At 41.6% G+C, this 16,776-nt stretch overlaps 1 protein-coding gene across 5 annotated transcripts in view; it reads right to left on the bottom strand.

Moving 5' to 3' along the window:
- Positions 1-1,765: 1,765 nt before the first annotated feature.
- Positions 1,766-16,776, bottom strand: part of CEP170B (centrosomal protein 170B) — a 57,562-nt gene continuing 42,551 nt past the window's right edge. For 2 of the 5 annotated variants that reach the window (XM_027901632.1, XM_027901629.1), the window contains 8 exons: positions 15,533-15,782; positions 13,150-13,309; positions 9,391-9,429; positions 8,686-8,829; positions 7,741-7,829; positions 7,095-7,188; positions 6,119-6,170; positions 1,766-5,393 (listed from right to left, as the gene is read on the bottom strand). In XM_027901632.1, coding sequence (XP_027757433.1) covers positions 5,158-5,393; positions 6,119-6,170; positions 7,095-7,188; positions 7,741-7,829; positions 8,686-8,829; positions 9,391-9,429; positions 13,150-13,309; positions 15,533-15,782 — 1,064 coding nt within the window. In that variant the 3' untranslated portion in view covers positions 1,766-5,157. The remainder of the gene's footprint in view (positions 5,394-6,118; positions 6,171-7,094; positions 7,189-7,740; positions 7,830-8,685; positions 8,830-9,390; positions 9,430-13,149; positions 13,310-15,532; positions 15,783-16,776) is intronic. The other 3 variants (XM_027901634.1, XM_027901631.1, XM_027901633.1) reach the window with 2 other exon arrangements.

The raw sequence follows: 16,776 nt of genomic DNA on the forward strand, positions 1-16,776 counted from the left end.
CTATTGATTTCAAAAGGGCACTTTGCACAGCATCCTGACTCAAACACTGCTCTGGATGCCAGGGGAGCCTGTGGAGAGGCAATATCGTGTGTAACCCAGACCTGTACTCTAGACAACACAGAAAACCTTCTCTGCAGACACAGCACATGCAAACTAAGCTTCGTAAAGCTTTTCAAGAGAGGCAGAAGAATTTTTTTTTTTTTTTTTAAAATCTCTCCCTAAAACTTTTAAATATAAAAGGTCTCATGTTCAAGTATCTAATGGAAAGGTCACCAGAGGATGGGAAGTCTCCCACTGATTCTAGGTTAGGGATTAATATTTTCTTCCCCTTTCTGTTTCAGTTATTGCTGGCAAAAAATGCCATGTTTTTATCAGCTGCTTCCTATATGAGCTGTTCTAATGCAGAGTCTCACGTGGCACCAAGCAGGGTGGGGGAGGCTGGAGGCTGTGCAGGGGAGAAAGAGGAATTAATGTTATTTCAAAAGTGCCAGGAAGGATGCAAAGCTCAGACAAAACTGCAGGAGGGAAGAAGGACACTGACAGAACGAAGGGAAAAAGTAAAAAAACCCCACAATTTCGTAGACACAAAAACTACTATATATATATATATATATATGTTTGTGTGCATGTAAGGTGAGAGCAAAAGAGTTAAGTCTAATAATGTTCTCCTATAATCATATACCTCCTGGGGAACGATCATATCCAGGCTGGATTCAACCACTGCTGTTAATCACAGCAGTGAAACAAAACACTAAATCAAGTACTAAATCAAGTATCACCATACTGTACTCAGACGTACCACCCTCAGGTGAAGGGGACTGAGGGACTTCAACCCTGTAACTACAGAGAGGGGGAAGGGGACTCCTGTTCTTTTGGAGAGGGATCTGCCCCGTCCATATGTTGGGTGTCACCAGGACTGATCCAGCTGCACTGTGAGTCTTTGGTTCCTGGCAATTCTCTGATTGCACCACACTTAACAACACCAGTGTAAACAAGCAGTTGGAAAAGTCAGTCCACCAAACACATACTCCCCTCCAAATTAACACACGAAATCCAGAATCGTTGTCACATGATAAAAGAATGATTTATTAGAGCAACTTTATGATAAAATTATATAAAATAACAATTTGGTTTTTTAAAGACAATCCACAATATCACCTTGAAACAAAATGTACAGATACTGCCTATAATCCAAACAAAAATAAATTACCATTCAAAAAAAAAAAAAAAAAAAAAAAAAAAAAAAAAAAAAAAAAAAAAAAAAAAAAAAAAAAAAAAAAAAAAAAAAAAAAAAAAAAAAAAAAAAAAAAAAAAAAAAAAAAAAAAAAAAAAAAAAAAAAAAAAAAAGAAAACAAACCAAAAGCAGAAAGAAATCAGGGCAGGAGAAACAAATCAAAATTATACACAGCATTTCAAGAGGGTGTGGAAAACAGAAAGTCATTAATTGATTCAAGTTATACAAATGTGTTTCAGCTTTACTCTCAGACAGCTCAGCTTGCATTTGTGTTGCATGCAAATGGAATGATCCAGTGAACAGTTGAGAACAGCAGAATCAGCAGCATAACAACAGCAGAGAGTGAAATAGGCACAATTCAGCACGGGGCACATCGAAAGTGAACAGGTAGTTCTGTCTGGTCTTTGCAAAAGTTATACACACTTACCAACTTCAAAAATAGCTAGTGCGATCTGCAAAACAAGAAAAAACTAGCAGAGTCTTGCACTCAAATACTTTACACTTTTTCATCTCTTTTTCCTTTTTTTTTTCTTCTGTCTCCTTTTTCATCAGTAGGCTGTATGTAAACATTCCACTAGTTGTACCTTTACTAAAATACTCAAAGATGATGCAGACGTCCTTTTCTCCTGGAGCACGACCACAGCATGACATGACTGCAGACACAGCCATGTCCTCGCTCACAAAGCTCGTACACATCCTTGCAGGAATCTACAATCACGCCATCAAAACAGAATAACAGGATTTTACATCTGAAAGCATCAAACTCAGACCGTGGTTTTCAAGTATAGTGGAAGAGCTGAGGGCTGGGATTTTGAAAGGTGCTCAGGGCATCAGGCACCCAAAGCATAGGGAAACCCAAAAGAACCCGAGAACTTGCTTCCCTAAGACTTTGAAAATCCCACCCTCCATTACATTTCTTTAGTCAGACACAAAACACGTGAAAGCAGAATGGTGTGAGAGTGACCCACAGGTCAGCGTCACCCCCGCCAAGCTCAGTGCAAGGCCCATCCACAGCTCGTGGAAGCCAACGGGAATCTCGTGCGCTGATCCTGGGCCACCCAGATACACCACTACACATCAGTGGGGTTCACGCTGGAGTCACACAGGCATGTTTCCATGGTTGCATACAGTACTGCTTGTAAGAATGAACAATCAGCAGAGGAGTGGATAGCTCTTTGGCTTATCTGGAGCAGACGAGTGCAACGGGAGTACTTCAGAAGCGGTGAATACAAGAAAAAAATATGTCGCGATTCATCCTTGACTAGCAAAACCACTTTAACTGCAAAGATCCAAGGATGAACGCTGTGTCAGGACACAGTAGCGTTTTATAGTTTGGCTGAGTCACAAATAAAACAAATCAAGCTGTGCATCCTCCCTGCCTTCACACACACATTTCCAAATTATCGACAGACACTGATTGTTGCATCCTTATTACTCACTTGAAGAGGTACCACATTTTACAGGTTGATTTAATTGATGCAAGGTGTCTGTGGGCTTGCTCTCAAGTTCAGGACAGAGCAACCAAGGAAGAAAACCCCTCCCTGATGTGTTCATGAATCAAAGAAGAATCAAGCAATTTTCAAGTCAAAGTAAACAGAAGTCCCATCAAGGGCACATTGTAGAGAAACAGAATCCACCAGCACATGGGCATGAAGATGTGGAAATAACAAAGGATGATAGATGTCTTAATAATTCACTTGTCTCTACAGCAAAACTGAAACTAACAGCAACACCTTATCTGTGAAGGTCCTTCAACTCCTAGTGAGTTGGGGTAGCACCTGGTCAGTTCAAACCCTAACTAAGAAGGGCTTGAAAAATTGTGTCTCATATGTCAGGAACGATACCACCACTTATGATATTCACCAAGGACACAGTCAGGTATTTCAAGAAAAGACAGATCAGAATAAACGACTGAATTAACACATTCAGATAGTGCGTATATTACAGGCAGAACAACATCAAGGGCAAATTCTTTTTCTATTCTGCATTCATCTACGTGAAATCCAGCAGATTTCCTCATGGAAGAGCATCTCCACACAAGCAGATGAGTCTTATAACCTACAGGAGATCTCAGAAGGATATTTGCACCTATTATTTACCAGCCAGCATCTTGCATGCTCAAAAAGAAACTAATGGCCTGTTGGCATACTCCCATTTTTGGGACCAACCCTGTCTCTGCTGAAATCGATGGAAAGCTCCCACTGGCTGTACCAGGAAAGCAATCATGGTCTTCACTAGTAAGGTTAAACACTTTGTGAGCATCCCTATTTATTTAAATTATTTTAACAGGTTCCCACTGTTACAACATTCCAGCAGAAAAGCTCGGGTAACTACTGAAGCTAACTAAGGAATCCACTACTCACCCCAAAATATAAAGTCAGCACACAAGACGCAGTCAAGCTTGGGAAACCATTTTCACTGGTTAAACTACATACTGTATGAGGGCAAAGTGGAACTCATCTGCTCACCTTTCCCTGTAAATGTATCCTCCACAGCTACAAAAGAATTTCTTTACCCGATTACTGTTTATTGACCTGGAAGAATGAAAAAGGAATCGATACAAGACAGAAAAAACTGGGAGCAAACACATTTGGAAGAGATCCCCTCAAAAACAAAACTTTTGTTCTTAGAGCAACAAAAATTGCTTAGTGTTTTGCAGTTAAATATACAAAGACAGAATACAAACCCCAACTTTTTTAAAATAAGAAATTGCTCAGTGCAACTGCGCACAATCCTTAGTGTTTCTGGGATTATAACAGACCAAAAATTGAATCCAGACAAAAATCCCAAACGTACCAAGTGCTTGACACTGTTAGTTTCTGAAGAACACCACGGAATGGTGTTCTTTGCAAGCACTTTTGCATTGAAAAAAAATTCATAACAGAACTAGCCATAAAGATGGAGCTACATTGAAGTCATTATTTTTTCAGTGCTGTCAGGTGAACACACTTGTTCACAGCAACTGTGCAATTAAGTTTATTTCATGAGCCATTGGAACAGATATTTTTCCTTAAAATTAGCTAATCTTTGGCCCAGCCAAGAATATTTGTAGCTCACTGTAAAAAACTCTATCCTTTAATTAAAAAAAAAAAAAAAAAGCAGCTTAAAGACAACATTTGTACCGAAATCATGAAAATTTGGCAAGCTAAACTGTAAAATCTAACTTTTTGTACCTACCCCAAACTTTGGGTCTGAAATATCATCAAAAATAGTAACTGTATTAGTCATCTTTACATTTGTACCTTTAATAACTGTCCCAAGAGAGAAACAAAGGGTTCATTCTGTCTTGTTTTGGTTTCTGGACTGAAAAAAGGGATGCACAACTTCAGTGTGGTTGCCTTTTTATGACTGCTGGAAATGAATTCTTACACAACTGCAGTAAGAGTTTCTCTCAGAAACTCATGATATTTATTGCACGACCGTTCTGTTGGATTTGCACACTGATTCCAACAGAGATGTAATGCTTTGCTTGTACACTTAAAAAAAAAAAACTCAAACAAATAAACCCCAAACAAATATAGTACCAAAAAAAGGTGCCTTTTTTTCTTTTTTTTTTTTTTTTTTTTAAATTGAGCCTCATTACAACTGAATAATTATCAACAGGCCAATGCAAGAACACTTTAGCCTCGGCAGTGCTGAATGGAAAATATGCAAAGCCTGTCTTCTTATGGCACACTGGAAGAGTGAGTAATTTTGTAAAAGTCAGTTTGCCTCTATGCTGAATGTGTGCTGCTCCACAGTGCTAGTCTTGATCACAAGGCATACACAGACTTTCCATTCACCCTCACAGCATAGATTTTTCTTTTTTTGTGCAATGTGTTAGCAATCTAAACAACTGCTCCACACAAACTGTCCACAAACCACTCATACACAATACTAATGCAACAGTAGATTACAATATGACAGCAATACAAAATATTGTATCAGATCACGTATTTCTCTCCATCTGGAATGAAATTCGAATCTTGCAAGCTAGAAGACCCACAGTTCGATTTCTGAGTGTAGTTTCTCATCTGTGCTGGGGACAAAGTCTCCAGTGTGGACCCAGAATTGTTAGCAGTCCTGACTTTAGTGGCTGTAGATTGCTTAGCAGCAGAAGATGCTTTGTTACTGGCAACTATATCCAAGTTTCCAGTAGGGTCAACGATAGCGTTTATGACTGGGGAAAAAAAAAAAAAAGAGACATACACAGACATATTAGCAGCACTCAGCAAGGTTTCCAAACAGAAGGTTGCTGCCTTCGTTTTGAAGGCAGCAGAACTGCAGGTAGTACTTTTCTTCATTTAATCATGTTATTTTCCTCATTAGTACCTTCAGGCCCAAACAGCTTTAACAAGCAAAACCTCACCCAAACTGAAGCTACGTGGACGCTCAACTTTCTGGTAAAATTGGAAAAGACGAACTACAGCAGCCAAATGACAAGCTTTTAGCAGGAGCCTAAAATGACGCCTGGATGTTCTTATGTCTTTATTAAACTTTTAGATGATGCAAGAGCTTGTGTTGCTTTTCCTACCGTAGAGCTCTGTGTGCAAAATTCAAGTCCAAAAAGTATAGCACAGCTTACTGGCTTAAAGAGCTGCTAAATTTTACTTCATCAGAACAGACCTGTGCCAGTTTATCTTATGGGAATATGCTAATTATCACAAACAAAGCACTTCCACAGCAACAGGGTCCACATTTCAAAAGTCATTAATATTCTTAGAAATTGCCAGCACAAGATAAATCTACTGTTCATTCCATATTCACTCATCAGGAAGCACTGCGCTAACAAACTAAACTTCTGCATCCTTTGCCAGCTTTTACTGGAAAATCAGGTCACATTATTTTATTTTGTGCAACTTTACTGGCATTTGAGAGACAAAAGGAACATTTTAGATGACCAACCTTCAAGTTGTTTTTGAACTCGCCTGAGCTCCTTCAGGATAGAACTGATTTCCTAGAAACAAAAGCATTAGAATGGAAAATTAAGCAACAAAGTACTCAACTGACAGAGGAATCTAAGTCTTACTCCTTCTGCCTTATCTGATTAAGGAGATTCAAAGTGAGCCCCAACCTTGCTTGTTTAACAGACATGACAAAGCTGTGCCTTTGTTCAGTGCACTGGGAACCTTGCTCTGCATCATGTCACCAAGTGCTACACCACCACCCAGTTCACAGCCGCAGTGGTTTTTAGATATGAAATGCTAGCCAGGTTAACTGTATAAAGGCTCCTCCTTAATAATAAATATACAAAGATATTTGTAAACTCAACTCCTAGATCAGACAAAGCATTTGGCCACATTTACACTGCTGTAGCACTGAGCTACCCAGGTCTTGCACAATGCTGCTTAGCACTAATCATATTTTCTGGGTCCACTACTGTACTTAAATCCTTACTGCCAATCTCCACCAAGGACAATTAAAGGTCATGAGAACATAAACACCACCCCGAGGCTGAATCATCAGAGTGAATTCAGCCTGAGCTGAATTTTTACTGCCCTAATATCAAACTGTTACAGGTGAAGAAAAAAAACATTCAAAAGAAACACCTGTCTGAAGCTATGGCAACTACATGGAAGGATATCTTTCTGGTAAATGTTTATATAAGCCTAATGACCCTGAACTTCAGCATTTGTTAAGGAACTGGGTCTTCGAGGATGAATCTCAAATGAACAGGGAAAGAGTGTGGTTAAACACAACAGCTGAAGGAACTCACTTTGTCACACTTCAAAGAGTAACAAAGCCCAGCAGTTCAACACATGAAAATGAACCATAAATTTCAGAAATGGAATTGAGAAGGGCCAGAGATTGATGTTTTGGTTTTTTACAAAGCCTTCATGGATGAAAGTCTTTAGTATTTCCCTTCTTTGCATGGTCTTACCTTGTTTGAGGTCTTCAGAATTGGCACTTCATTTTCTGAATTGATTTTGGCCTCCATCTCCTCCCAAGTCCTTTCTGAGTTTTGAAACAGAATCCTGTACCATAAAAAGTGGAGCAGGTCTTAAAACTGCCATCCAAAAGCTCCTTGTTTAAAAGACTTAATTATCACAAGATGTTGCAACAAAAGAGATTAGTGGATTAGCAACTGGACAAAGCCCCTTTCAGCTGATTTAGGAACAATCCAAAGTCCTGCCCTAATTGATGTCTTCTGAAGCAACAACAAACTTTGAAAAGATTTCACAAGCTTCGTGATCTGCAGGTTTTTACAAGAGCCTTGGTACAGAGAAGGAAAGAGGAAACAATCCACCAATTTTCTGCTGTATCTTTGCACAGGCAACATTTCAAAGTTAAGGCATCAACAGGTTACAAATCCAGCATTACAATTCCAAAAGGCCAAACAGATGAGAGAGAGCAAATAATCATATTACCCCCTGGTCCACTACACACAGAGAGTTTCCTACATCTGGAGTCCCTGCATCTTGATAACGAAACCTTCCAAGACAACAATGCGATATGTTCCACAAGCAGCAAATCAACAAACTCACCAGCAAGTCACCATTTCAGGCCAGGGACAAAAAGTTACTTACTTCATTTTTTCAGCTAGGTTTTCTGTATTTTCACGAATTGTATGTGATAACTGGGACACTGGGTTCAACATCAGATTGTCAAAGATTACCTAAAACGTGAGGACAAATCAGAGAACTTTTAGCAGAAGTGGTGTATTACAAAACTGGATTTTTTTGTACAGTAAATGATCTTCACGGAAACATCATCATCTGTGTGGATGATACCTCGAGTTCAAGGGAGATTAGGATGATGTGCAGCTTTGTTGCAGCACTTTGGCAAAAAGGTTAATACTAACTCATTCAGACTTTATTTTCTAGAGGCAGAGAGACAGTCGTCTGCAATAACATAACTATTTAAGCAGTTGTGAAAGAAAAACACTTAAGACTTTCCAAGCCTCACAGATACCTCCCCTCCAAAAAACAAAAACAAAAACAAAAAATAAACCCCAAAGCCAAATCATAACACGAGAAGCCACACAAGCAGTCTCACTGAAACTGTCTAATGTGATTTACGTGAGTTCAAGCCACCTTCACAGCCAGGTATCCCACCATGTAACATTCTGCTTAACTAAAAACAACAAAACACAAGCCTACCAAACCCCAAATATTCAAGTCCTGTGGCTCACCAGAGCCTCCAGGCTTCTGCCAGGAAAGCCCACATCAGCTGGGGGCACTCTGAACCTGCACCTTTTATCCAGCCTTGGCACCTCTCTACAGGAGAGTGAGGGATTGCTTCAAGTCAGACACAGGATAGGACCAGCACTAGCAGCTCAACCCACAGTCACCCTTCTGTTTCTCTTTTTATCATTTTTGTAAATATTGTTTCTATACCCACAAGTCAGGGCTCTTGAGCAGTGAGGGTTTTTTTTTTTTTTTTTTGAGTAGCCTCCTTTGGCAGAAAGAGCAAGTATACACACAGCAGCTTAAAGTCAAGTCATATACAAAGTATAGAAAAAGGTGTCCTGCCTCCTCACGGTTTCTTGTCCTTGTTTTTCTTGAGGGATCCTCTTCTCTATTATCATTCATATTTTGGTCAAAATCCTTCAGTTCCGCTGATCCCGGAGGCACTTTCTGGTAGTTCAGACTTGCTTCTGGAATGTGCTGCACCAACTTGGAAATAATGAGTAACGAGTCATTAAAAATTAGTAGGGAAAGGAAGCTCACAGAGACTCACTGCAGGTATTGCAGATTTTTCAGGCAAGCCCAAGAGGTACACTGAGTCATTTAAGTCTTGTTCAGACAGGTATGGGCTCGTAAGCAAATTACTAGACCCCAATCCTGCAAGTGTCTACCCAATGGAGTCATACCACAAAACTCTGCAGGGATATTCTACTTTATAATTTTGAGTCTTGAGAACATATTTGAAAAGTACATCTTTGTCTTTTTTGAATTTAGCTAGTATTCAAAAAGGCCCTGTTTTCCCATATCTTGTGTTTTAATATCTCAATGCAACATTAAAGACACACTAAAATTAATCAGAAACCATTTAATAACACATGAAAGAGATGAAAAAGCAATACAAACCCACTTACAATGCACATAATTAACAGGAAGAACAGAAAAGACAAGACAGCTATTCCTGTTTGGTTTACTGACAAAAACTCTAAAACAAAGGGAAGAAAATAACAGTGGCAAGACAGAGATACAAAAATAATGGGATGGAAAGTGCACCTGAGATGGATATGCCAGCCGAAAAGATCTACGAGCAATCTGTGTTAAAACAGAAACAAAGAGGTCAATGCTAGTGAATGACTGTGACAGCAAGTATCAAAGAGAACACGTGGTCTGGGGTTATTTTGGGGTTGACATTCCCAAAAGCGCATTCCTGAGGGCCAGCACTCAGTGCCCACCCCCGTCATGCACTGAAGCCCAAGGAGGTCCTGGTCACCAACCAGCTCTGCAGAGGTGGTCTCGGGCAGATCCCCAATTGCTTCAAAATGGGACTGTGCTGAGTAAAACCCAGAGCCCTCTGAGCACAGAGAAAGGGCCAAACTCACAGCCCAGGAGGTTCTCTGGTTGGCAGAGCACACAGCTCTTGTGAGGAAACCACGTGCCATCCAAGGTCCAGGCTCCCCACACTGTACACAGCAGCACTCGGGTTATACACAGCCAGAAGGTATGAGATATTATGGTGCAGGGGCACAGCAGCCAAAATGTTTAGCTAATAAGCTTTTCTTTTTGAAGCAGAAACAGGAAGTTAGGCTGCTTGCAGCAGTGAAACAGTGTCAGAAGGGAATGAGGTTTCTACAGGGAACAGTCCTCGCAGCACAACCAGCTGAAAACACGGTAAGGGCAGCACCTGCTCCACCATCACCAGGAGATTTTTGTACATGACCTGGTTTCTTCTCATGCTTTCTGTTCTGTCACACCAGTAAGCACTTCCTCTTGTCAGACCAACACTCACACTGAGTACATTAAACAACAACTTAACAAAATATAATTGGGCTTTTTAGTTTTTCCTGTATCATTATCAACTTTAAAGAAAAACAACCAAAAGGATTTTAATAAGGGCTAAAATGTGCAGAATTGGTGGGTGATTTGGGATGACCCAACTTGACTACATTCACAGCAGCTGAGTTCAGTTTGATGGCTCAGCTCTGCAGAAAACTGGGTCCTGTAAAACCTACACACCCACAAGCCAAGGCTTCACAAACAACCCATAGCTTTGGTAAACAGGAATCATGAAGGTTTCACCCTTCCTGAACTCCTTTTTTATTTTTTTTTTGGTTCTGCTTGGGCTTGTTTGTTTTTTCTGATTAATTTGTAGTAGTATTCAGCTCTATATGCCAAGAATCTAGGTTGTTATAAACTATACAGCTGAGGCTACAAAAACAAACAAGAACACCCCAAACATGCACTAGGGAAACCGAAAACCTCCCTGGCAAACATCCAAGCCAACACTGGACCTGAAAAGACAGAACATGAAGAATAAAGTTTAATCTAAGCCTCCATCTTAACTTTTAAGAGGACACTCGTGATTTTAATCTTTAACCAAGCTTCTTAATAAAAGTAATTTAAAAAGCAGTTCATTTGAGGTTGAGAGATGCTGTGCCACACACTAGTCTGAAGTGAAGCTTCTGATACAGCATTAAACACTCAAAAGTGATTCCAGTATCAGTGCTTATTTTTCCTGCATTCCCTCCCTCTTTATTGGAATAGGTATAAATATTTAGTAGTAGAAAATCAAGAGCTAGCAGAATGGCATACTGCATGAGACAGAGCAGGATAGGAGACCATCACACACAGCAAACTTTTCTTACTCACATACTTCCTTGTAATGTTTCAATTATAACTATTATATAGTTATAATTGAAATATATAGATATATATAATTATGTAACTATATACTATTATAACCATAGTAGCTATTTCTCATCACTATGTCCTTTCCTAGTATTTAATATAAAGCTACTTAATAAAAACTCACAAAATTCACAGTGCTTCACATCACACACACTAATTCTCAGATATTTCCTAACAACTTCCCTGCATTAAGCCAAAATAATCATTTTAGCACAGATTCAGCACCACTTAAGACTGTGGGAAGCAGGTCTGCTGATTTTGGTCTGGTTCCAAAGATGAGAAGTCTATTTATTAAACCCACATCAGTTTATATGCTCCCATTCATAACATGACCCCCAAGCTGCACCACTCAGGATCCCAAGCTATTCAGGAATCCAGCTCCAAATCCCAGCACTGGCAGCAGAAAGTCCTGCTGACTTAACCTGCTCCTGGCTATCACTAACATAAGGCAGCAAAACTTACACACTGGGGCATTTTGGGTGTAACTCAAAATGCCCCCCAGCTGCTGGTCCTGCTGAAATCACGGTGCAGTCCAATCCTCTTTGGAGTGAGTCTCATTAGAAACCCTTTAAAGTGTTTTTAGCCACTGCTACCTGAACACACCAAAGGTTGTAGCTCCTCATCCGTCTTCAAAGGCTCCCACCAGTGTTGTCCTTTATGTCACTGTAAGATCTCAAAAACTGCTCTAGCAGTGGGTACTGCTGGGAGTATTCCCTACAGCACAACACAAGCCTACATCTGCTCTCCTCACAATTATGAGGGACTGACTGGCGTGTCCCACACGGCAGCACTGCAAAGCCAGTGAGGGAACCCTCAATTCACCCAGATCCAAGCAATCCCGGATTTGTGATTCTGCCATTCAGCATCACAACCATGCACTTTGTAGCCCATCATTTTGCACAAAGCAGAAACACTGTGTTTTGCAGGCGACTTCCTCTAGCGGCTGGGGACACATCCCTGTGCCTGAGCTGACTTATGGTTGTACCCTTCAGTGGCACTTCACAAAAAAAGTGGGTACGCTGCTTTTCCTTCCCTGCTTTTCTGGAAGCAAGCGGGTGCTGAGCAAAACGTTTCGTTTGCAAGTCAGGAGTACGGTAGATTTGTCACCTTTACTGCTCGAAAAGAACAATACAGAAGGCAGTTTTTCAGGCGTGGCACTTCCAAGGAAACAAAGTAATGTAACACTTTATCTCAGATCAGAGTCCCGGGGCCGCCAAGGACTCTCTTGGTAGAATAACAGGTTTGTTCTTGAGCTTTGAACCCTGCTTAGGATGGGTCTGCAAACCTCACAACAGAAGGCCAAGAGGACCATCTGAACAACAGAGAGCTGTGTATTTTTTTAAGCCCATGCTGTTGGTAGACAAGAGGGAATTTGGATTTAAAACACTAGCAAAGGCAATTTCACTTTAGCAGCTGGACTCCTGGTGACCTGGCAGCCAAATGTGAGTTGAGCGGGTCCCTGCACTGCAGCACTGGTGAACAAAATTAGGAAATTGCCTCTCTCCTCCCCAGCCCAGTGCAGACAAACTGTGCTACACAGTTTGGGAGCAAGCCACAGCTTCACTGAAGAGTTGGTGGACAGCACTTCCCAAGCTACTGCCCAGCTCCCTGACCAGAGAGTGGAGTCCCTGCCCTCACCCACCGATACACATATGGAGGGAAGGGATCCAAACAACACCTGCACAGCATCTCAACAGTCCTGGCAGAAAGGACACAGCAGAGGTACAAAACAGCTGACACGGAGCGTGCACCGACAGCATGTCTTCAGTGCCTTGTCTGAAATAGAGGAAAGCTCTAGCTCCCCACACGGCAGCACAACACATGCCCTCCATCCTGTTCCTCAGATGCAAATTTCAGTGACCAAAGTCCAACTGGAAGCCTTGAGAGCCTTAGAAAACAATATGATTCCCACCCCTTGCAAGGCTGGCTGTGGCACAGAGGACAAAATAAAGAGGATCCTAAACAGGCTGCAGTCTTTCTGGTGGTGTTTTTCAGGAGGATGGGTAATGAGGGTTTTTCATTGCTGCAGCAACTGGGGATGCTGCTCTGGTCTCCCACCACAACCATGCCCCACGTATGTACTTACTAGAATTCAGAGGCAGCGATTTCTGTCATTTGGGATCTTACCTCTTCTCTTGCTGATATGGTGGAAGCAGGAGTGTTGGGCACAGAGCTGAGGGAGGTGCTTGGTCCTGTCCCCGATGAGCTCTGTGAGTCCCCATCTCCAGCAACATCGTGAATCTCTCGAGCCAGGATGGCCACATCCTTCACCAAGGTCTGGCTGAGCCTAAAGCACAGGCAGTGAAGCAGAACCATTAGGACATGTGATGCAACACGACACATATTTGTAAAATACAAAAAGAGGAGCCACAAAAGGTTTGTGGGATCGATGACCTCTGCAGAGGCTAGGGAAAGCAGGGCATTTTGGGGTGCTTGGCAGGGTGTTGAGAAATGCTGTCTGTATATAAAATAAACCTGCTCTTCTCCTGAACCCAGCTTTAAAGTAGATATTTGATATAAGGCAAAATCTTGTGACTATACCCTACTAGAAAGTATTGGAGACAATCCATAAAGAAGTTTTATGTTATTACTCTCCCCCCACCTATCCACTCTACTGCCTTCTTTTTCCTTCCACTTTTTAATTAATTTTTTTTTCAAATACAATACAGTTAATTTTTCCTCTTGGGAGGTTTTTTTTTCCATTAAAAAAATCCATGCAGTGGAAAAAAAAGTTTTTTCTTTTTCCCTAAAGAATAAAAGCTCAAATTTGCTTTCCTTCTTTCTTGTGATTTATAGACTGAAAATCACAATATGCCTCCACATTCTCCAGAAGAGCGGAGGGATTACCAGGGTAAGCACAGCATACCTTAGAGGGATCTGGTTTTCAGAAACCAAGTCTTGGAACTTCAAGGCCCTTGACAGGTGTCCAATTAACACTTAGTAATGGTAGCACTTTGCTCCACCTGCTCTAGATCTCAAAACCAGTTTCTAAGTCTCTGGATTGTTGATAGCAAAGCTTTAAAAAAACCCTTCAGACCAGAAGCAGATGTTGTGGTAATTTTAAAGGAAAACTTTCAAGAGAAAAAAATAATCTTGTAGCTAGTCAGCTTCATGTGAAAGACACTTTCTTCTTTAAATTAAAAAAAACCAAAACCTTATCACAGAATCAATTCTGAGTTGGAAGGGGCCCACTAGAAAAACAAGCAATGTGATAAAACTGTGAGTTAATCAAAACATTTCCTTGGAAAGAAAACGCATAATTGAACTAATAGAAACCAGTTTGAGCTTCCTGCCTAAGGTACCCCCTCTCTGTGCTGCTGTGGATAGACCTGCCATGGAACACTTCCATTATGTGATTCACTTACTGTAAACAAGTAGCATTTTCCCTTTTAACTCTCTCTGACTCCTCCAAACCCCTCCCAGTTAATTCGGGAGCAGCAAGGGAAATCAGAACTGCAATTACCAAGCAGACTCTGTGACCGAGCCCTGCAACGTGCAGTGCCAGACAAGTCTGACGCAACCATTTATTTATAGCTGCTGTGAGCCGGAGCTCTCCGGCACTGGGAACGCTGGTGGGAGGGAAGCAGGCATCTCCCACACACACATGCTTCGTGCAGCACAGGTAATGCAGCCTGGTTTGAAGGCTGACACACTTTTTAGCAGCTTGGCAGCAATTTTCAGGCAAGAAAAGCCCTTTTGAGGTCAGTGCGGCAGCGCTGAGGGTGACGTGGAGATGCTGGCCAAGAGCAGACAGAAGACAGCTTCCTCAGTCAAAAGTATTTCAAGTATGGCCAGCACAATGGAAGACCAGTATTTCTGGAAAGCTGGCATAACACAGTTGCATATTAGAGATGTCAAACCTCAAATGCCACTGTTTAAAAAAAGGAATCTATTTGCTTTACTGCTGAGGTCCTCCAGGCAACCGCTGGACCACCAGTACACAGTCAGCCCCGTATCCAGGGACAGCAAGCTAAGCAACAACTCATTTATATACAAGGTCTAGACAGATTTGGATTCAGTTGTGCTAAGCAAAGAGGTTTCTGCCCTGCAGCGATTACTTACTGCTCCCTCACCAGCTTCAGGCAAAGCAGCTACAACAGTTTACATATTCAGCCTTTGCTAACCCATTTGACTTCCTCTGCAGAGAATTAGGACAGTTCACACCAACCTCACTGTGACTTCCAGCAGAAAGCAGAGATAAGCAGGTATAAACAGTTAGATCTTCTGACAGACTTCCCACAGCTCTAACAAGAAACAAACTAAGATACAATGCCCTGCACCCTGACATTTACTAGAGAGAAGGTACAACCAGCACATCCTAGCCCAGGCTGCAAAGGTTTATGGAAACCTCCCAAGTCTGACCAAGTTGATGTTCAGATGTAAAGGAGATGGGGGCACACAAATAGGAGAGAGCCTCTCCTTTTACCTCCACACCTGCGTTCGTTTTTAACACCAAAGAAAACTCAGCCCATTTTCAACACATGGGTCAACACATAAAGCCCCACCTCACCTGGCTATTTCTGCTATCTCTGCTGTTTGTGCCATGAAGTTGTAGGGGTCAGGGTGGTCATCAAAATCTTCGTCATCATCTGTTTCTCTGCTGTTGTGCTTCTGCTTGCCCAGCCCAGAGCCACGCATCCTCGGTGTTTGTGTGGCTGTTGAAGTATGGGAGCGTTTGTGTTTAGGGGAGCTGTGATTTGAGCCATATTCCTCCTCCGAAGTAGAAGTGTAATCTGAACCCTGTGGTCTCCGCCTTGATGCTTATAAAAAATGAATTGGTTTCAGACCAAGGACAGTAGTAAAGAGTAACTACAAAAGGGCAAAAAGGTAACACAAAACTAGCCCAAGAGCACAAGGAAAGGAGAGTTTCTGTGCAGATTTTAAGTTTAAACAGCACATTCTCAGAGCTTATTTCTGAGTTGAGCCCCTGTATGGCTCCTATTCATTATACAAATTTAGAAAGGGAAATGCCAATGGAAAATAAAAATGACTCTGTTAATGACTCCAATGTAGTAAATTATTACCACAGACTTGGCTTTCCATGCACAGAAGCTCTGTGTATAAGTAGCACACATTTCAGACTCCTCATAGTCCCACAGAAGTCCTTGTCTAAAGAAAGCCCAGTTTTCAAGCCTGAAGACACCTTTCCAATTAGCTGCAAGTACAAGCAGAAGGAGGGGGTTTTGAGTGAAGAGTAGACTGTGGTGCTTGGTGTTACTTGCAGGAGTCCACACGCCCGTGTTCACCTCCTGCCTCGCAATTCGCCATTAATGACACTCTACAAGAGTGTTCCCACACGCCCGTGTTCACCTCCTGCCTCGCAATTCGCCATTAATGACACTCTACAAGAGTGTTCACACAGTCAGGACTGGCTCCAACCCCTGCAGCCAAGTGGAAGCTGCACACTTATCCCAGCTGGTTCTGCAGATCTGTAGACACCCAGGTCCCTCCTTGATTGGGAAGTATCAAGATGTCCTTATTTGAAAACTGGGCCCCCAGTGTTTGCTGCCTTGCTACACTCTCTACAAATATCCCTTCATTCCCTACTATCTTTCCCTGGAGAATGAAGACCCACCTAACACAAACCAGCAGAGTTATTTAAAATTGCAACATCTAAAAGCTTCGATGTGTTAACAAGATTATCTTAACACTGAAAAACTGCAAGTGAATTAAGCCAGCGTCATAGATCATACAAGCAAACCCAACAAATTTAGCATACAAGATGCAGGTAGAAACTAAAGATAACTGCTGTAG

Source organism: Empidonax traillii, unplaced genomic scaffold (assembly GCF_003031625.1).
Source record: "Empidonax traillii isolate 1590-97213 ecotype Southwest subspecies unplaced genomic scaffold, ASM303162v1 scaffold803:size405832, whole genome shotgun sequence".
In the NCBI taxonomy this organism is placed as follows: domain Eukaryota; kingdom Metazoa; phylum Chordata; class Aves; order Passeriformes; family Tyrannidae; genus Empidonax; species Empidonax traillii.